Source organism: Halichoerus grypus, chromosome 12 (assembly GCF_964656455.1).
Source record: "Halichoerus grypus chromosome 12, mHalGry1.hap1.1, whole genome shotgun sequence".
Taxonomy (NCBI): domain Eukaryota; kingdom Metazoa; phylum Chordata; class Mammalia; order Carnivora; family Phocidae; genus Halichoerus; species Halichoerus grypus.
Window position 1 is genome coordinate 64,289,592 of NC_135723.1, and position 21,978 is coordinate 64,311,569.

General features: G+C 42.0%; 1 protein-coding gene across 3 annotated transcripts in view; it reads left to right on the top strand.

The window, feature by feature from the left end:
• The window catches only part of BMPER (BMP binding endothelial regulator), a 239,995-nt gene that overhangs the window by 48,077 nt on the left and 169,940 nt on the right, over positions 1-21,978 (top strand). For all 3 annotated transcript variants that reach the window (XM_078059447.1, XM_078059448.1, XM_078059449.1), the window contains exons 4-6: positions 7,638-7,720; positions 11,577-11,667; positions 15,609-15,691. In XM_078059447.1, coding sequence (XP_077915573.1) covers positions 7,638-7,720; positions 11,577-11,667; positions 15,609-15,691 — 257 coding nt within the window. The remainder of the gene's footprint in view (positions 1-7,637; positions 7,721-11,576; positions 11,668-15,608; positions 15,692-21,978) is intronic.

The following is a 21,978-nucleotide window of genomic DNA, read 5'->3' on the forward strand; positions in this document are numbered from 1 at the left end:
TGAGCGAAATATGTCAATTAGAGAAAGACAATTATCATATGGTTTCACTCATATGTGGAATATAAGAAACAGAGCAGAGGACCATAAGGGAAGGGAGGAAAAACCGAATGGAAGTCATCAGAGAGGGAGACAAACCATGAGAGACTCTTAACTATAGGAAACAAACTGAGGGTTGCTGGAGGGGAGGTGGGTGGGGGGATGGGGTAATTGGGTGATGGGCATTAAGGAGGGCATGTGATGTGATGAGCACTGGGTGTTATACGCAACTGATGAATTATTGAACTCTACATCTGAAACTAATGATGTACTATATGTTGGCTAATTGAATTTAAATAACAAAAAGAGTTTATGGTAAGAACAGATCAAATGCAGGAGTGATGGGTGATGTGGCTCATATAAAAAAGTTGTTGCAAACATTTTTCTCCCTTAATGCATTGCATATTTCCTTTATTGTATTAATTACACTAAAAGTTTGAAAGCATATTTTATTGCATAGAAGCCTAATTTATTTGTGGCTCACAGAATCTGTTTTATTACCTTAATATCAATGCCAGATATTGTATATATTATAATCTTATGAACTTATGAGACTGGTTCTATAAGCCACAATTTCCTCACTTTATAATCTCCAATAAACACATAGATTAGAAATCCATGTAAGTCATGTGGAGATTTTGTGTTTCTTTATACTGGTAAAGTGAGTTGAATTTGCAAATCATCTGTACTCATCTAATATTTCTGCATATTTGGGATTTTATTCATAAAGCCATCAAAAATTAAGTAAAATTTCTTTCTGCCATTTCTTTTTCTATTGTTGATTATTTCATTTCAATCACATACTTAATTTCTAATTGGAACACCAAAAAGCCATGAAAAAGAATGTTGTGGGGGGCACACACTATTCTTTAAGAACTCAGTTCATGGGGCTGATTCTTTCTTTTGGGATTGAGGAAATGGTTTGACTATAAAATTCCCATTAGCCAAAAATAAGCAGAATTGCCTGCAGGATTCATGGTAGGTACAGCCTTGGAGAGTAATAAAAGCCTGTTTTAAATGAACTCCTAAGGACACGATATAAGCCCGAGAATGGCTAGTCATATTTTATGTTTATCCCTCTTGATTATACTTCCATATGTTTCTGGAGAACAGTGTCTGAAAAATGCTTCATTAAAATATCGTATTGGACTGGGGTAATTTGGGGCTTATTGGCCAAGTCTCAGGGCTGGGGGTACCCGATCAGGTGGCCTGGAAGTAGCAAAGCATGGCAGTGCAGTCTGCTCTGCTTCCCTCTACCATGTGGCATGAACTGACTTCAAAGACCCCAACTTCTCTTTAATTTAAGTAAGTATGACAGTTTGCATGCTAACCCTCCCCCCAACAAAAGACAAAACAAATTTGGGGGACCAAAATGGATTTTGGAAAGAAAAGGCACCCTCCTGAAAATTAACTTAACATGAGGCTTGCACAGCATGGGAAGAGGGGACCTGGAAAGTGTTGATATGCTTCTCCCTTCTAAGGTTCGGTAGGTGCTGGATGCCCAAGGACTTTCCTTCATTATGTTCTGCCCTAGCCTGCCTGGTCCATGGAGGGTGGTAGCATTAGTCAGTGTTAACAGAGAGACAGGCTTTGACATCTGAGTTTCTCCAGGAAAGGTTTACTGTTTCTGGAACTAGAATAGTGAATTGAACTGGTCCACCTGCCAAGAGGAGGAGACAGGAGGTCCAGGGAATGTCATCTTTTCAAAATTCCTTTCCTGTGGTTTACAGGGATAGCTGCATGTTAGTACTTACTGTGTATTCCTAGTGAAATTGGACATTTCTTGAGTATCTGCTACACACAAAGTACTGTAAAGGACCTAGAAAGGGACATTTCAAAGGCCGCATACACATGAAGAAAGAGCACAGGAGCATACCCTGAGTGGGGAAGTTTCTAGGAAGGCTCCCCAGAGGCCATGACCTTGAGTTGAGTCATGAAGGAGGAGTTGGCCAGGCAAAGAAGGAGAGCCTGGGTGACCTAAGTGTTGTCATGGGGATGATAGAGATGGAGTGAATGGATGAGATCTGGGTTTTTCAAGAAGGGAACAGCATTTGCAAAATCAGGGGGTGAGATCTTCTGGACACATTTGGGGGGTTCCAAGTGCGGCATGTCTGCAGTGTGGGGAGTTTGGGGATAGCAGATAAGGGAATGAAAAAGTGAGTTAAGGCGAGGCCTGAGAGATATATATGCTAAGAAATTTGAATTTTATACTAAAGGTCAGTGGTTTTAAATCCTCTCCCACTTCCTCTTTCCAGATGCCCTGATCCAGTTGGTTTAGAGAAGAAAGATTGGGGATAGGTATCAGTCTACACCTCAGCCGGGCTGTGAACCATTAGTCATTGATAGAGTGCAAGCATGTGAATGAGATTAAGACCCAGATTTGAAAGAGCACACACTGGTTGCTGCGCAGGAGGATGCTTGAAAAAGGCTCCTATCCCAGCCAAGAGAAACAATCAGTGAGCCTATTATAGTAGTTCAGGTGGGAAACAACCAGCAGCTTAGTTGGAGGCAGGATGGAGAATGGACGGGTAAAGAAAGAGAACATCTAGAAGGTGTGTGTGTTGTGGGAGGGGAGGATAGGAGAAGAGAAGTGTTGTCAGCCTGCCACAGAGAAGTCCTATAAGGTAAAGACTGAGTGTCCTTGGGATTGGGTACGTAGTAGGCAGCTGTAGCCAGAGAGAGATGTTTCAGTGGGATGCTGGGGGCCAGAAGCCCAATAACCCAGGTTGAAGACACTGAACCTGCTTTAAGAAGCCTTCAAGTTTGTTATGATCAGGGAAGGTGGATAATCCCAGGGACCTGAATGGAGTTCCAGGAATGAAAGGAAAGGGCGGGAAAGGTAGGCTGGGGCTCTGTTGTGAGGTGCCTGTGGGGGGTGGGGGTTGTTATTGGTAATGGTGAGATCCAGCTCTCTGCTCTTAGGCTAATGGTAACCTGACAGATGAGAAGGTTAAGCCTTTTTAGGGTGAGACCAGGTGGAATTAAGGCTTATTAGAAGGCCAATGCCATTTTTTATGGTCCTGATGATTTTTAACAGCTATTTTAACAACAGAATGATGAAAATGTGTGGTATTCTTTCTCCCTTGGGATAATGTGGCTGCTGAAAAAGGTCACAACTAATAGGAAAAATGAGTTTTATTGCTTAATTGTGGATTCAATTTATTTGGATACTTCCTGTTACCATTACCATGTGTTTTCTGAGTTGACTAGTTGACTAGGCCAGGCTTCTCTACAAGAGTGTGCATGTTTAAAAAAAAATTCTCTGAAATTCTATCCCACCCTGAAAATATTTAACATATAAAAAGCCAAAAAATACATACATAAGTGAAAAATACCTAGTTTAGGCTTGTTTTTGTATTATTTTAGTTTTGTAGAGAAGAGCTATTTGGGGATATGATGGTTTTGATCAAGGTTTCTCAATGTTGGTACAATTTTTTGAGTTGGTTGATCCTCTGTGGTGCACTGTAGAGTGTTTAGCAGCATCCCTGGCTCTACCCACAAGATGCTTGTAAACACCCTTATCGCCCCCAGTTGGAACAACTGAAAATATCTTCCAGCATTATGAAAAGTCTCCAGGGTGGGGGATGGGAAGAAGGTAAAATTGCCCTAGACTGAGAACTATTGGTTCTCAATATATATTGTAGTGGTTTTATCAGAAAATAACTACTTCCTCCTGCTGCAGTATGGATAGTTTTACTGAAGCTTGTGGAATCTGAGCAACTTTTTATCACCAGAAGAAAACTAATGAATATTTATAAAATTCCCTTGTCAAAAGTTTACTTAACAAATATTTAAAGAAAAAGGAGGGGCACCTGGGTGGCTCAGTAGTTAAGCGTCTGCCTTCGGCTCAGGTCAGGGTCCCAGGGTCCTGGGATCGAGTCCGGCATCAGGCTCCCTGCTCAGTGGGCAGTCTGCTTCTCCCTCTCCCTCTGCTGCTCCCTCTGCCACTCCCCCTGCTTTGTGCTCTCTCACTCTCGCTGTCTCAAATAAATAAATAAATAAATAAATAAATAAATCTAAAAAAATGTTTAGGGGCACCTGGGTGGCTCAGTCGTTGAGCGTCCACCTTGGGCTCAGGTCATGATCCCAGGGTCCTGGGATCGAGCCCCGCATCGGGCTCCCTGCTCTGCGGGAAGCCTGCTTCTCCCTCTCCCACTCCCCCTGCTTGTGTTCCCTCTCTCGCTGTGTCTCTCTCTGTCAAATAAATAAATAAAATCTTTAAAAAAAAAAATGTTTAAATAAAGAAAAAAGGAAAAGGAAAAGCTACTTTACCGGTTGCTTGACCAGTCCTCTGCTTACCCCATGGACCCGCTCTTTCATTTAGTTCCTGAATATGCTGTCATTTAATTTTAATCTGGGTCACTAAGTTCTCAATGCAAAGGATGTTATGCGGTAGAAAGTGCCCAAATAATAAAAACCTGTCTAGAACTGGGTGTGAACATGTGGATTTCATGCACGACATGGATTCTAGTGTTAGTTTCACACCTAATGCTTTCTAACTTTGACCAAGCCACTTTTTCTGTGCAAATTTTCTCATCTGTGACATGAAGGAGATAAAGTATATTATCTGTAAGTTTGCTTCTAGCTCTAAGATTGAAATGTTTTGATTGTTTTTTGGGGTTGTCCCCCCTGCCATGCACCACATCCCCCAGTGCAGTGCCACCCAAAATGCGCTCTCTAGGTCACCAATGGTCTTTAGACTACATTGTTGGTCCACATTGAGTTAAGTACAGACATAGAGAGTAAACAATTAGAAATGGTTATTATAATTTGACAGAGTAATTTTATGCCTGTTACATATAATACAAAAAATTGAGCTTATAGTTTGTCTTAGTCTTTTAAATTGAACTTTTTTAGTAATTCATTTTTATTATGCTTTATGAAGATAGCAGTCCATATTGGATTGGAAGAAGAAAAATAAAACAAACTGGTCTTTCACTAGAGGTAGTTTGAGAAGCACTGCCCTGAGGTATGATGGAAATATTTTTTTGCTTCTCTTTCTACCCTGGGCCAATAAGAAAGATATTTAGTATATTCCTCTTCTGGGGTTTCAGTGAAGAGAGGGGCAAGATACTGCCTATCTGCTTTATTAGCAGCATAAAGTTGGTGGCAAAGAAAATAAGAGGTAATTCTGGAGTAAATACGAGGTTCTCTTGGATTATATGTATATGTAAGTCTTCACATAGCTCATCTTAGTGTCTTGCATCAAATAACGTGTTTATCTTAGAACAGAAACCCAAAGAGCAGTGAAAATGTCCATTTAAAAATTATTTTAACCCCAAGAATCCCTTAGATATGCCATCTATTAGAATGTTTGGTATACTGGGACTCTGTACTAGCTGATGTTGGCGAGGTAGGTAGAAAAAGGAAGAGGTGTGGATTATACTTGCTAAAGAGATTAACGTAGATGTTTTTAAGTCTATTCTGTCATTCAGACTCATTCAACATTTGGTTTCCCAAATCTGTTACACGGACTCAGGTGAGGTAGACTGATAGGTGAACAAGGGCACTTAAGCAATGAGCACTTCACAGTCTGACCTTGGTCTTTAGATGTTAAATCAAGGTGGAGGAGCCAGCCTTCAGACTGACACTTATTTGAGGGAGAAAGCATTGCTGAGTTCTCTGCACCATGGGCCACTTGTTCGAATACCTTTTATCCCATATTGAGTGGAATAATCCAGAGAGGCCTGTCCTACTCCTGGGAACCCTTCACACATGACCTGGCATTGTGCAGGAACAGTCTCTTGGCCTGCAGTTCCTGCCTGGTCTGTATGGGTTTTGTAGTGTACTTCCTCTTCCAAAGTAAAAAAGGCAAGATCTTTGCTCGCTCTATTAGCAGCAGAAAATCACCCTTTCTTCCAGTTTTTTTTTTTTTTTTTTAAATCCAGAAGATGAAAATATATAACATATTTGGAAACTCCACTGGCAGACTTGGCAGGCATTTCATATTTACTTGGACTTAACATGAATTGGATTTGGTCCTCTGATTTCCCCACCTCCATCTCTCGGAACAAGTTATTTATTATCCAAGTGAGTCTGTGTTAGTGGATCAGACATGCACATGGCACATCTATTGTAAGTGTGTTTGTTCAGTAAGATTTATGCTAGCCCAAATTGTTTTATATTGGTTTTCATTGTTGAAAATTTACTGTATTCATTCTTGGTTTGGCCTAAGTATTTGTAGTGTGCTAGGGGTTCCTGTGGTTGAACATTTTATCACTGTAACACTTCATGCAAAGGAAATTAAAAAATATATAGTGAAAGCATTTCCCTAATATGTTTCCAATCAGCTGTGTACTTTAGTAATTTGATTTGTAGGAACTAGAAATAAGAGTATTACTGCGCTCTTTTCAATCATTCATAATTCTCTGGGAATTCAGATCATGGTTCCAAGTTTATGAAAATGTCTCTTGAAATTTTCTTCAGTCCTTTAGTATTCTGTTTGTGTGTATTGAGAGGGTATTTTATTTTATTTTATTTTCTTACCACAGCAATATCGAAAAGAGTTCAGGGAAGGGGGCGAGTCTTCCGTCTGTATCTGGGACAAGAAAAACTGATGTGGATTGAGGTTGATTGGCTTGCCAGAGGTCATTCATTGGTACAGAGAGCCAGGTCCTTTTATTTGTGCATTATCCTATGTGTGTGTTCCAGCTTCTGTACTCCTTGGGCTAAGCAATCAGACTGTGACTTGTAAATCCCCTCGCCTGGTGGACTCCTAATAATCTAATATGCAGTGATGAGTGGCATAGGCAGGAGCATCTTCCCTGAAAGTGTAACACATGGGATGGAGGGTGATATTTGGATGAGCTAAATAAAGATCTAGGCTGTGATCCTTGCACCATTATTTCTTTGGCTCTTTCTACAGGGACTTAAGATAACTAGCTTGTTTCCTTTTTTTGAGGATCTCTGGCCTTTGACTTACTTTGGTTTTTGCCAATGAATGAGCATGACTTCTGTTTTGGCTAGTGAATTAACTTGTGATAATCCATACATTTATAGTTTCAGATTTTCTTAATCCAGTTCACTATGTAAAAGTGAAATCAAAGTGAAATGTGAAATCATAGCTCTCAAACTGGGAGCAAGACTTGGAAGGTTTCATCTGGTGAAGACAGTAGCTTGTCAAGGGTCTCAAGTGGGTATAGAATTTTGCAATCATTTCCTATTTTTAATTTTCTGCTTTTATTTCCTGTCATGTTTTAAACTTCCCTCTTAACCTTCACAGTTTTGTGTTCATTTAAGTCTTTTGAAAAATCTCCTCACACAGTGGTGATTTTAGCCCTGGTCCTCCTCCTACTTCGCTAGGCATAAATAAAGTCGTGAGGTCATGCATTTTGGCCAGGAGAGTTCATCAATCCATGCTTTTCCATTTGAAAACACAGTCTGGGAGGTTAATCTTATCAGTAGTCAAAGAATTAATGTAAGTGAAAACCAAGTGGATATTTAGAAGGCTTAGTTGTGTTTTGAAGAAAATAGCCAAGGGACATGATTGTTCCCACTATCGCTAGTCCTGGCCTAGAAGACCTAACTTCTTTTGCTCCAACGATAAAGGAAGTACACATTCATTCTTGGTTTTTTTTCCTGCTTCTGTGTTCCCTGTTTAGGTTGCACCTATGAAGGAAATACCTATAACAGCTCCTTCAGATGGCAGAGTCCTGCACAACCCTGTGCTCTACGTCAGTGCCAGGTAAAGTCTATTTTCCTCTCCACTGAAAATGAATCAGTAAAGTCTTCCTCAGAAACATCTCTTAGACAGCAGAGCACAAAACCAAAAACAAAACAAAAATAAAACCAAAAACAAATAAAAAAACCCCAACTGTATAATTGTATCACTGTATCCTTATACATATTTACTGTGACATGCACCATAATAAGACAGGTACAGGATAGATACTATATAGCACTCACTTCTAGAAACATGCGATGGAATTGTTCACCATTGTTAAATTGTGCCTGGAAAATCTCTGGGAAGATGTATATGTCCTTGGGGAAAATTCATGTCTTCCTGTGAGTCAACTTTGAGCAAAACCTGAATTCCTGTTAGCAGAAAGAGGTATTGTTAGAGGATATATGTTTTCCTTCTTTGATTTAGAAACATTTTGAACTGGAGCCATTCTGTAAGCTTATTAAATCAAAGCAATTAGTACACTGTGAACTCAATGATTTCAACCTGACAAATGTGAGAACCACCAGTTCAGTTCCTAAGGAGCCCACTGTGGTTGGTGCTTGCTGCACCCTGCAAAGTGTTCTGATTCTGCGTGACTCTAGCTGTTACAGGTCTTCAATAGAGCAAGATAAGGAGAAATGAGGAATCTCAATGTTCAAACTCCTTTTCTTATCTCTAAGGAAATAGTTAAAAAAATGCTCATCTAATCTTGACATAATTTAAAAATTCTCTATAGAAAAAATGCTGTTAAATCATTTTACTCCTAGCCCCATTTTACTGTTCCAGGATATGCTCTTGCATTTAAAGGGGAAAGAAAGGGGTACCTGGGTGGCTCAGTCAGTTAAGCATCAGGCTTTGGCTCAGGTCATGATCTCCAGGTCCTGGGATTGAGCCCCACATTGGGCTCCCTGCTCAGCGGGGAGTCTGCTCCCTCTCCCTCTGCCTCCTCCCCCTTGCTCATGCTCTGTCTCTGTCTCTCAAATAAATAAATACAATCTTTAAAAAAAATAAAGGGGAAAGAAAGATTAGTGTGATAATGCATATTTCTTTTGGATCTTATCTCAAGTATGCTGACATTTAGTTTACTAAAATCTGACTTTTATGCAGCCACGCTGTTATATACTCACAGTGGGCATACTCACTCGAAAGATCGTCAGTTATTTAGTTGGCTAAATGTTCAGTTCATTTGTGTAGTAAATCTAAATTATTTGTGAAAATAAACAGTAGATAGAACAGATGTAAATAATAGATTAAGTGAATCAATAAATATTTGTTGAATTTTTGCTCTGGGTTATAGATTCAACCAGCTTCATGGAACAAAGAGATGAGAGCAGTGAGTTTTAATAATATCAGAAGTCCACACTCATTCTAAAATTTGCACCACCCCACTCACACCCTACTTCTTGACCAATAAAATTTCCACTCTGATAGGGGCACTCTGAAAGCCCTGGTTACACTGCCTTTTAAGCAAGACAACCTTGTTGGAGTTGCCTCTTGGACTGTAGTATAACATTTTTATGCAACAGCCAGAGTTCTTGAAGATCCTCAAATTGCATGGGCCTCAAATTGCATGGTGAATTTTGCTACTTTCAGATGAAGACTTTATTTGAATTAAATGAAAACTATTATCTGGGAGGAAATATTTTGTTGGCTGAATAACACATGAAGCCATTTTCAAGTGTTGACACTGAAACTCCTATTGCCTATGGTCTTTGGCCACCAGCCACTCATCAGGCCCACAGAGAATGATGCAGGAATATCCCTTTATTATTGGAAGCCATCCCAACGACCAACAGCCCTGGGAGTCAGGAAGTGCTGAACTGCAGAGCAGAGCCCAGAGAGGTGATTCTACCTACCAAAGATGAACTTTGCCTTTTTGTTCTCCTCCTTTTTAAAAATGTTGCCTAAGCCCTGCTAGCTAGTTTAGAAATATTATTTCATTCAATGGTCATAAAAGCCAACCTCTAAGGTAGTTATAAAAGCTGTTCTTCTGCTCCTCTGGCACCTTCCCACTCCTGCTTATTTTCTTGCTTCTTTAGGGAACGAGAGCGCCTCTGTAAATGCGGGAAATAGCCACTTACTGGTACCTATCAGGGAAGGCTTCCTTTAAGACCCTCCTCTGCAGAATGGCACAATTGCAAACTCTTTAAGCCCTTCCCTTCTCAGGGCACAAGATCAGTAACAGAGGAGAGAGTGGGGCATAGTGGGTACAAAATACAGGCTCTGCCACTCACATAGCTTGTTTCTTCCCCTCTCTGGACCTCTCAGTCTCATCTCCTGTGCGGCCAGGATGGTACCATCTCCTAGGGTGATGGTAAGCATCACTAAAGACAGTTCTGGTAGAGGCTACATGGACTGGGCAGGACTAGGTACCAGACAGGTAACATCTAGTCAAACGACCTGGTTTATTTCCATTTGAGTTGAATTCTAGCTTCTTTCTTTTTTTTTTTTGATATTTCTTTTTTCTTTTCTTTCTTTTTTTTTATTATGTTAGTCATCATACATTACATCATTAGTTTTTGATGTAGTGTTCCATGATTCATTGTTTGCATATAACACCCAGTGCTCCATTCAATATGTGCCCTCCTTAATACCCATCACTGGGCTAACCCATCCCCCATCCCCCTCCCCTGTAAAACTAGCTTCTTTCTTAAATCCTCCTACCGAAAGAGTTTCGATGGTGAAAAATTTACCTTTATTTTCCACTTTGACTTTCTTACTAAAGAGAAAAATCTGAAGATCACAAACAGGAAATTCATGCTGGGAACAATTCTGAATCCTCCATCTGGATTGCAGATAGGAAAGAGAAATTGATCTGGGGCCATAGCTTTTTGCATTGCTTCAGTTATGTAACTAAAGCACAGATCCTTTTTTGATGTTGTAGATTGTGATATTTTGACAGTTGCTCTTTTCTTTCCCAAATGTGATCTAGACCACAATAAATTCCTCTGGGAGTGGAATCCTCAGGCCTCACAAATATGAAGACATCTAGGATATAACTTTCCTTGTTGGCCTGAGATAATATGGTAGCAGACAGGATGAAAAAAATTATGTAGTTGTCACATTGTTACATTTTTTTTCAGCCTGTGCTAGCCCTCCCTGCAAAACAAAATTAAACAAACAAACAAATCCATTTATAAAATGGGTAGAGAATATGGAGAAAATTCTTCAAAGGCCAACTCTGAAAATTAATCAAAAAAATGTTTCAACTGACATTAAAATACTAGAATCCCAAGATCAGTTTGCAAATGAGTCACTTGATTTCATTTTTAAGATCCAAAGGCTCTATTTTTCCATATATGGTATGAACTTTAAAGTAGTTTTATCTAATCTCATCATTTGATGCTTGGGAGCCAGGCTCTCTATGTGAGGCAGAGTGAAATTTCTACGATTGCAGAGCTAGTCTAGATATTTCTAGAAGGGTGGTAAGTGAATTAGGTCTCCAGATGCTAGTCTGGGGTGTTACACATGTACTCTGTGCCTCATCATTAATGGCTTAAAGTGTAATAACAATTATAGAAAATATAGTCAGTGTTGACAACTTAAAACAATTGTGAATGAACAGCCAGACTCTGTTAGCTACTGACGGACAGGAAGAAGGTCTTAAATACTAGATTTAAAAGAAAGAACTTTGGGCCAAAGAGAAAGACCGAAGACAGGGTCAAGGCAGGATTTGTGCTCCGAGTTTGAAAGCATCCAGGCCGTGAGCTGGGGAGATGGGACCTCAATGGTGCCATGTCCTCTGGACCTGACGCCCACCCTCCTTTGCACTTTTGGTGTCCGGACTCTTCCCCTACTCCCTTGATTTCTTTCCCAAAGTGAGTCACTCCTCGGTGGGACTTCTGGGCTGATGTATTTGTGGCATTCTGTTTTTCAGGAAGGTGTTGTCACAGAGTCTGAGCTGCGATGTGTTGTGCATTGTAAAAACCCTTCCAAGCATCTGGGAACGTGCTGCCCCACCTGTCCAGGTAACATTTGCAGGAAGGGAAGCCTGCTAGGCTCCCTGCTACAGCACATGACTGTCTCTGTGTGCTCTTTCAAGAATGCAGGATTCTCCCCCTCCAGACTGGAGCTTGTCTCCCTTTGTGTCTGTGTACATCATGGGTTTAGAGAGCAAACTCCTTTGCATAGAAATGTCCGGTTGTACTCCGGTGTGCCCAGGATGAATGCAATGTGCTGTAGGTCTTGGCATGCGGATGCTTCAGGCTCTGGAGGCCTCCTCTCCACTCCACAGGGCCACAGGTAATGCTTACTTTGGAAGGAGAGGCTGTGGCTTTCTCTTGCTTCCAGAAATGTCTTTTTACTGCTTCATACTGCAGTATCTTGGCTAGAACTCGCATTGGTGATGAGGTGACCAGATGTTTTCTGAAAACTGAGAGCTGTGTCCCTAAGTGAATTTAGCTTAGGGTTTTGCTGGTCTCAGTTTTCGGTGTGGTGCAACAAGTTGGACCCACTGTCTTTTAAGAGGGCCCCACTGCCTAGCTGACAGCAAAGGGATCTTTCCTTTCCAGTGGCTAGAGTGTTTCCTCTTACTTTTCTGAACAGGATTACAAAGGCCTCCTGCATCTTTTCTTGCCCTTACATACGAGCCCAGGGATTTTGAGGTGAGAGATTTTTTTTCTGATCCTTTAAGCCCCTGGCGCATGCTCTCAGACAGATGTTCTGAGTTTTGGTTTTACTCTGAGTGCTTTTCCTCACTGGAGGCAATACTCACAACTAGTACTCATTGCTTTTGAGATTAATCTCCAAAGGGCCTTCTGTTCTGCAAAACTTCCTGGGGAATGGCTCAGGTACCATGCTGGGATGCTCTGCAAAGATGAGCCCTGCTCCTTTTGCAGGCAGCTGCTTGCCCTCCCTTACCCTATGCAGTCTGAGACGTGTCTGAACCTGAGTCCCTTCCAGAGAGTCCAGTTTTTTCTCATCTTTAAATGACAACGAGGACAGTTGCTCTCCACTACCTCTAACCTTCCTGTGTTCCCTGGACGGTCTTGATTGAGCCAAACTTCTTTTCCACATTGAGATTTCTGTGAAGCTTGTGTTCTTAGATGAGCTTACGAGAAGGCCAAGAACTGGTCGAAAGTAGAAGAATTCTTTCCATAATCCAATTATTTTGTATCTATCAAACAGTTTGTTTGAGTTCCTTTTGCCTCTGAATGCATTAAATGCTTCGTATTATGTAACCATACTCTTAAATGCCAAAAGGGTCCTTATGAAGTTAGATCAGTAGTTCTCTAGGCTGCACATTAATATCACCTGAGAAGCTTTAAAAAAAAAATAAAGCTGGATGCCCTGGCTGCATTTCAGACCAGTTCCATCAGAATCTCTGAGGGCAGAATCCAGGCCTCCCACATAATTCCTATACACCGGCAAGCTTGAGATGGATAACAGAGCAAATTTTATATGCCATAGAGATTTAAAAATCACTGTAGCTCTTAAATATGAATTCAGTTGTGTTGAAGAGACTGTTGCTTTATTGGTACAGAATCAACTCAGCGTATGCAACATTCTTCCTTACTTATGAGCTCATCATGTTTTTAGGCTGCCTTTGGAAATGTGGGTACGCAAACAGCTGAGTGAATTTATTTCAGCAGTTGAAGTTATCATATTTGAGCAATTGCTTCTTTCATTTGGCTTTTGGTTGAGTTCCCAGGAAGGAAAGGCTGAACTGTATGATTGCACATACTGCAGCGCTCAGTCCTCACGAACGTCCAGGGAGGGATGAGGCACTGTGCACAGTTCACACAGGAAGAAGTTAGACCCAGTGAGAATAAGTACCTTCCCAAGGCCCATGAGGTGGGGTCAGGGTCTGGCCCCTTCTCTTTCTTGGCCACCATACTGCACTACCTACTCCTCCCCCTGCCCCAAACACACACCATAACAATTGTTCTGCTTGGGTGCAGATGCCCTGGGAGACAGATCTTTAGAAGTTAGCATGCCAGTGCCACACGCTCGCCCCCTGGCACCTGCACAGGCTCTGTTATGTCATAATTCAGTTATGGGGTCAAGAATCAACTCTGCCCCCTCTCTTTGATTTCAAAGGCCCACCTTTGGGGTGCAAATCAGAAGACTCAGAAGAGGCCACATCCAGAATGTATTGTCCTTTGTCTTGGGAGGGAGGACGCAGCCAAGTCTATGTAGGGACAGTCGAGGGAAGCCACAGGGTATTCTCCTTGGTAATTCGGAAGGACTGGCACCTGTCATTGATCATGGAATGGTATTCTGCGTAATGACAAACACGTACAGTCTGTGGTCACTTTCTTCCTGAAACAGATTTCAGAGCATTCTTGCTGGTCTGCTTTTTCCTTTCATCTGACTTTACTCAAGGGTGGTGGGTTGTGATGGGAACAGTTTATGAAGAATTTTCATTTAAAATTCCCTTATTTAAGTTGTCAGATGTAGATGGTTGTGGTTAATATGTCTGGCAAACTGGATGACAAAACCAGTGTGCAAACATATATGAAAGAATTGAAGACATTTTGTTGGAAGTATGGTTTGGAAAGAGACATCTGGGCACCTGCCATTATTAACAAGGCTGGGATATAGCCTCTGGAGGGACCCAAGCTTACTTAAGTCTTTCTGTATCAGTGGGAACAGCAAAGAGGCGGTTGGTTGCTAGCTCTGGGTGTGGGTATCAGGTAGACTTTAAAATCACAGTTGCACTCAGCGATTCAACTTCAGACTCAGTAGCATTTGTTTCCATGTCTTTCCGTTGGACAAAGGGCTCCATATCTAGATTTAAAATGAATGGGTCCAGCAGCCAGACTAGTTGGTTATGGGTAATCCTTGTTTCCCCTTATCAGGTACCAAGAGCTTCCAGAGTTTGGTGGGTTCTGTTGATGACTTCAGTCGGCAGGACTTAAATACTTACTCTCAGGGGCATGTGTCAGTCTCTCACAAGGGCTCCTTTTGCTGATTTTTGGCACCAGTGTGCTGGCTCCAACACTGTCTACTATGTGGAAAGTGACCTCAGCTATTCCGGCAAACACCTTATGAGGATGGTCCTGAGGAAAGTGGCTTTGCCACTAGCTGACAGTCCTTTCACAGCCTGTTTGACATGGGGTGACTGGCCAGCCTGTGTTTCAGGTCGTTTATGGGATTTCTTAAGAATACAGCAGTGTCCTGAGCATCTTTCTGACTTGGAGACACTTCCTGGGCTTTTCATCTTATTTTTAGCCAAACTTGGCGGCTAACCTCTTTAATATCACATAGGGTGGGTCTGAAAAACTCTGTGACATCTCTTGCCCTGCCTTTCCCCCTTCCTGCCTTGGTACCTGGCCCTCTGTGTGGTTCAGCTGGTAGATTAGAGCTGAGTTTGAGTTCCAGCTCTGGCACCTGCCAACTGGGTGAGTCACTTCCTCTCTCTGAGCCACATTTCCCTCATCTATGGAGAGTGACAAGAGTCCCCACTTTGTGGGCTCACTGTGAAGATGGAGTGAGATCGGGGGTACAAAGAGCCTGGTAGAGGCTGGACAATTCCTGAATACTCACCAAGTGACAGTTCTTCATGTCATCTGCTCAGTCACTTGACTTCTCTTGGCCTTCTTCTGTTTGCCTCTTCCAGCCCCTCTGGGTTTCGTTTCCCTGGCTGTGGTCAGGGTGGTCATGGTGAGCTCCTTAGACTCATAGGGCTCACCATTGTGCAGTGTTCCCCCCCTGGGCTGACCTGGCTTCCACCATCTTATTTGCTTTCTAGCATCTTCAGGTTTCTGGACACATGTCAATCTTTTGTACTCCTTTTTTTTTTTTTTTAACTATGAAGCAATCTTGTCCTCTGATTAAAGAGGACAGTCTGCTAGGTGGAAGTGGAGTGGGAGGTGGATAAACAAGATGGATGAGCAGTGGATAGAAGCATAGTGTCAAGCTGAGCAAAGGCTACGGCCCTAATTCTAAACTTTTCCTTACTTTCCAGGCTGTGTGTTTGAGGGTGTGCAGTACCGAGAAGGGGAGGAATTTCAGCCAGAAGGAAACAAATGTACCAGGTGTTCCTGTGTTGTAAGTATTGCCCTGGATGTTCTAAGGGTATTCCTTCACCAAGAACAGCCCTGATTCTCTTTACAGTCTCTCTTCCTCTCCCTCCTGACATGGAATCAAGGAAAAAGCTCATCGCTCTAGGGCAGGTTTCTCAGCTTTGGCACTATTGACCAATAGTTCTGGGCTGGGTAGTTCTTTGTGGTGGGGGCATTGGGAATGCATGTTCCTGTGCATTGTAGGATGTTTAGCATTATCCCTGGCCACAGCCCATTAGGTCCAGTAGGACTTACCCCCCCTCAGTTATGATAACCAAAAATGTCTGCAGACTTTGCCACATGTCTCCTGGAGAACAAGATCACACCTGGTTGAAAATCACTGGTTTAAAGAGTGAGGGAGAAAAGCTGGTTTCCCTCCACCTGCTTCTTCTTTGGGAAGCTCTGGATTCTCTTTTCTTTGAGGTAGCTGTTGAGTTCTTCAGGGCAGTCACATGGGAAGCAGAGGAGGATAAGTGCAGCTTGCCTCAGTATATTCTGTGGGGTGAGATAACCTGATCGGAGGCTTGCCATTTTCACTGGGGGATGGAGAGGAGGAAATGGGCACTAAACTGTGGATTCAGAGCAGAGTAGGGATTAGTGAGACAAAGCCATAGACTCGCCTTTCTAAGAATTGTTGACTTGTGATTCATATACTAAGGATAGCTTCCGAGTACTTAGGAATGAAAGAAGGAACTTGGTGTATACCATAATTTTAAAGGGATGTGGTGATGATGGGGAGTCTAGTCTTAATCAGTGCTCCAAATTATTTATAGTAGGGAGTTAGTACAACCATATATTTTTATAACTTTTAATCTTTTGTAATGAAGAACAGATAGTATGCATATCAGAATATTAAAAAAAATACATGGAGAACGCCAGTATCCTAATTTCACCAAAGTAGAATCATATGTGGATCATCATGAATCATAACATTTGCCATTTCTCTACATATCTTTTCTAAAATCTTTCCCTTTTCCTACATCACACACTAAAGTGAACATGACCAAGGTTGATGGTTTTTGTATGGGGTAGAAGAAGGAAAGGAAGGAAGGGAGGGAGAGGGGATATATAAAAGGTATGTAATATGAGATGTATAATACCCATAATACTATAATAATATACAAAAATATGAAAGTGATTTCGTGATGAAGATGGACAGGAGTTTGCATATTCAGACTCAACTGTCATATTTTTCTCCTTTGCTAATTATGGTTAAATAGCTTTATGTTATTTTTTACATAAGTAAGCCTTTATAACAAGCCTATTTCTTAATTTTATTTCTTCCATATTGGTAAAGTTTTCTGATAATTTTTTAAGTTAATCTCATTCCTTTGGGTAAATTGAAGAAAAACAAGGCACATTTCAGTAGGAAATTTAATTTTTTTATTTTATTTTTTTTGGAAAGATTTTTAATTTATTCTTTAGAGAGAGAGAGAGTGAGAGAGAGGACAAGCAGGGGGAGGGTCAGAGGGAGAGGGAGGAGCAGACTCCCTGCCAAGCAGGGAATCTGAAGTGGGGCTCAATCCCAGGACCCTGGGATCACGACCTGAGCCTAAGGCAGACACTTAACTGACTGAGACACCCAGGTGCCCCTCAGTAGGAAATTTTAAATCTGTACCTGCGTGAATTGTCTTTCCCGTAAAGGTGTGCCAAGATCAGGCAGCTGAGCCTCCTTGGGGAGGAAATTCAGAAGGTGGCAAGAGGACAGAAGTCTCCTGCAGTTTTGCCAATGACGATCATACAAAGTTATCTAATGTCGGGAACTGGAAATGAGTTTAGAAACTATACATATAGGGGTCACAGACTCAAATGTGTCCAAGGTATTCAGATTTCATGTGTTTGTAAGCACAAAATGTGCTGAACAAAACATACCTGAGGGCCAAGTTCAGGCCCCTGGAAGTCCTGCTTTCATTTTCAATTGAAATAAAAATCCAAAGATGATGTTACTTGCCCAGGCTTTCCTGCTAGCGACTTTTCTCCAAATCTCTATATCTTTTCTATATTCCTGTATTTTAATTTCCTAATTTCTTAATCCCATATTCTTTCCAGTTCTCTTTGTTGCCACCCTGAGCACATAAGGGGCAGTGAATGGCTTTTTCTTATGTTCCTGATGTCAGTCTCGAAGCTAATAGGGTAAGAAGAGAGGAGGGAGCTCTTGCCTGGGGATAAGACATTCGTGCCTAGGCTTGGATATGAGGAGAGCTGTGAGAGCAGTTTTTCTTTTCATAAATATAAAAATTTGAAGTGTCATGTTTGGTTTTTTGTAGTTGTTATTAAAATAACCTGGTTTTTAATATTCTTTCACTTTGTCACGTTTTGATGTAGTGCACTAAAAGAAAAAAAGATAATGTTTTGGCAGCAAATGGTCCTGTTTTGAGAGTAGTGACCCAGATGTTTGCTTTAGAAGCAATGGGGCAAATGTACAGCCTGACCCTGGGACCATGAGGCCCAGAGTTGATGGTGCTGCCCCGCAGCAGGCTTGGAAGCTTTGGCATGGAAGGTGCTAGGAGGAGTGAGGTGTCATCTTGCTGACTGAGGGGGCAAAGCCGGACAAAGGCTTTGGACAGGACCAGTGTGAGGCTAAATGCTCTGCTGGGGAGGCTATAGGAAGGGGCGTAGGCTATAGATTTTCCTGTAAAAAAAAAAGAAGACCGGGTATAATAACATGTGCTTCAGTAAAAAGGAAAGCACTACTATCCTGTGAGAGATACAAGCACATTTATGCATTTGAGCACGTATGTGGCATCTGTGTGCATATATATTTGCGTGTGTAGGTGTCTGTATCTATGAATGTAGATAGCCACATAAAGATACAAGTCTATATAAACATGCCTATAGATAGAAATACAAACCCACGCATGTCCGTGTCTCAGTTTGGATTCCCCCAGAAACAGACCCTGAGACAAGGATTTGCATGTAAGTCGTTTCTGTGGGAGATAGGAGTCTGGCAGAGGAGTGTGGTGATGAGATGAAAAGGGGAGGCAGCCAGTGGAGGGGATGTCACCAAGATGTCACCAACCAGACACCAAGGGGATGTCTGTGTTAGACCGTGTGCTCGGCCAGAGTGCGCTCCTGCTGGGCAAACTCTGGAAGCCAGTGTGAGATTCACGCCTCCGAGTTTCCTGCTTGAGAGGTAAGGGAGAGGAGATGTGTTTACAGCAACTCCCATCTGCTCCAGGGGGCTGCTGACTGGGTACCATTCTGAGGCTGCTGCTCCGGTGACAAAGTGGCCTCTAGCAGCAAGAGGAAGAAACACAGGTGGCGGCAGTTGGAAGCCTGGCGTGCACACTCATGTGCTAAGTCTGGGAGGACGGGGGCGGGGCAGCAACACAGTCAGCTACAGCATATTTGTGTGTGTCTATGGCACCTAATTTGTTTAATTTGTTTTTTGAGAGAGAGAGAGCATACACACTTGAGCTGGGAGGGGCAGAGGGAGAGGGAGAGAATCTTAAGCACACTCCATGCCCAGTGTGTAGCCAGATGAGGGGCTCGATCTCATGACTCTGAGATCATGGCCTGAGCTGAAATGAAGAGTTGAACGCTTAACCAACTGAGCCGCCCAGGCGCCCTCAGCACATTAATATGTTTCTATCTCCGAATATGTTTGTATATATGTGCGTGTCTATGTATTATATGTATATATTCATACACACATCTTTAGAACACTGGAGCACCAGTGTTTTCTTTTGCTCCTACTGCTGCTGCCTGGTCTGGGATTCCTTTCTTTTCCTTCTTCACCTGGTGAGTGCTTGAGCTCTCAGAGTCGGTTATCATCATCCCACTGCAACTCGTTGACCACTTTGTTTCCCAGAGAGTGGCAGCAGTGTTTTCTCATTTGTGTTCCCAAGGCTCACGGCTCTCACTGGCTAGCTTGCCTGCCATCTTTTGCTCCCTCCTTCTCTCACACGCACACATGCACGCACACGCACCCACACACACACTTCCAGGTAGCAGGTTGTAGCATGATTACTGGTTTATCTTACTTTGGTCCATGTTTACACTGTATGCTCCATCAGGGAAAGAGCCATGTCTCCTAATGCACGTCTTTCTAACCTTGGTGCTTAGCGATGTGAGTGTTCAGTGATGTTAGCATTCTTTTATATTGCTGTCTTGTGACGTAGTACATTACAACCCAGTGATCTCTTCTCTTCAGGTGACAATTCTGCCCTTCTGAGCTGGCCAGCCCCTTCTTGCCTAGGAGAATGGCTATTGTATGTAGATACCCCATTCTCATTAGATTTCTGTTTGCCTGGGAGACGCCTTAAGGATGTACATGCAAAGCATCCCTAGTGTATGTTAGCCATCTCTGATGGATGACCTTGCCAACTCTCTGAGGTGTTCCTCGCTCTCAAGTAAATACTGCATGTACCATGTGGCTTATATTTTATATCCAGCCCTTTTAGTTACACTCTCCAAATTTGTGAAAATTGGTCTACCCATGTTTATGTGATGTGGTGACAGGGGCAGACCACCAGAAAGACATTTCATCTTCTTGAGATGGATTCCTTAGATGATGAAACAAATGCCTTACGCATGATTTTACGTCCTTGATTTAGGTCAGGACAGTATATATGGCATTCCAGACAGTTGAGAACATGCTAACATTTGAAGATATCTGGAGAGGATTTCACAACCTCTTGCTCTTACTCATTCTAGAAGCAGAGCATCTAACATTTTTAGGTGTGAATATCATCATGACTCACATAGAAAATGCAGTGCTTTCCTATCACTTGTTAAACTATATAATCCCCATTTACCCATTACATAAATAAGAGAGCCAAGAGAATTACTTCTCCAGAGTCCCAGTACTAATGGGGGGGGGGGGGCGGGTGAAAACTCGAGTTCTTTTGGCTGTTCCATAGAGTTGGCTGAGTCATACTGGAGTGCATTCCTTATGGCATGTGTTCAGTCTGAATAAGTCCTACATTCATTTTAAAATGGAAAGAAGATGATTCTTTCCTAACACAGAAGCAAAGTATTGTTTAAAAAGTATACCAAGCATTGGTTAAAGCACACATCTGTTTCTTTTTTGTTTAAGCTTGAGTTTTTACTACCTGCCTAACTGGACAGCACACAGTTCTGTATGCCTTTGTTCAGTCAGATTTTCAGGGAACAGGATGGCGGCAGTTGGCACAGACATTTCTGTAAAATCCGATGTCTACAGACTTGTAAGACTAAAGACCAAGGTGCCAATGAGAGATGTTTGTGTTCTCTTTTACCAAACTATTTTAAGAACCCTATGGGCTCAGCATTCTTGGAAATTCCTTACTGAAGGGAGTAAAGCCCACAGAGTTTGTAGGATACTCTTAAAAGAGTGGCAAGTCCTCAGTCTGCAAAACCAGCCAAATTAACTGGCCAAGATCAATTACTTTGCTGACAAAGGCGTATTAAGTTCAGAGGATTTTTACTAATAAACATGGGTTGTTAATGGGCTGTCTGTGATGAAGGAGCTGTACTTTATTGGCTCTTAGAAGCCATGAAGTCCATAAACACCTTTGCTCTCACTTACACTTTAGATACTGCAAAGTGCTGTCTCCCAGGGAAAGTGAAACTCCTCGGAAGGTTATTTGGAAAGAACAAAGCAAATGGAGATCTTCATGGTTCCTGCTCCTCTTAGACCAAATTCCTTAAGATGTTCTGCACAGCCTAGCATGATCCAACCTCTGCCAATCTCTCTGGCCTCATTTTTGGCCCTCCCATGTCCTCTCTGCTCTGGCCTCTGGGCAGATCCTGAGAGTCCTCATTACACAAAGTATGGACCCAACCAGCAGTGTTGGTCTCATGTGAGAGATTGTTAGACATGCAGAATCCCAAGCCCTATCCCACACCTATTGAATTGATATCTGAAGTTTAATAAGATCCCAGGAGTACTTACCTGCCAGATAAAATTTGAGGAGCACTGGTCTAATACCTCATGGCCTTTACCTGGGCTGCCTTTTCTTCTCTCCTTTCTTCTCCCTATCATCCCCCATACCTAGCTAACACACACTCATCCTGCATTTGGAAGCCCAAACATTCCTTCTTTAGGGAAGTTTGATCTGATTCTCAAGATGAGATCAGGTCATGTTGCTAAACCTCTTAGAGCAGCCCGTACCTTACTTCCCAAACATTTAAAATGATTTTAATTAGATTTTTTTTTTATTTGTGATGATTTTATTTAACTCCACCAGGGTACAATGGTTTGTATCCTTACTGCTTGATATATAATGGGCATGCACAATAATTGCTGAATTCATGAACAAATGACCACTGACTTTGATTTTCCTTTCTTTC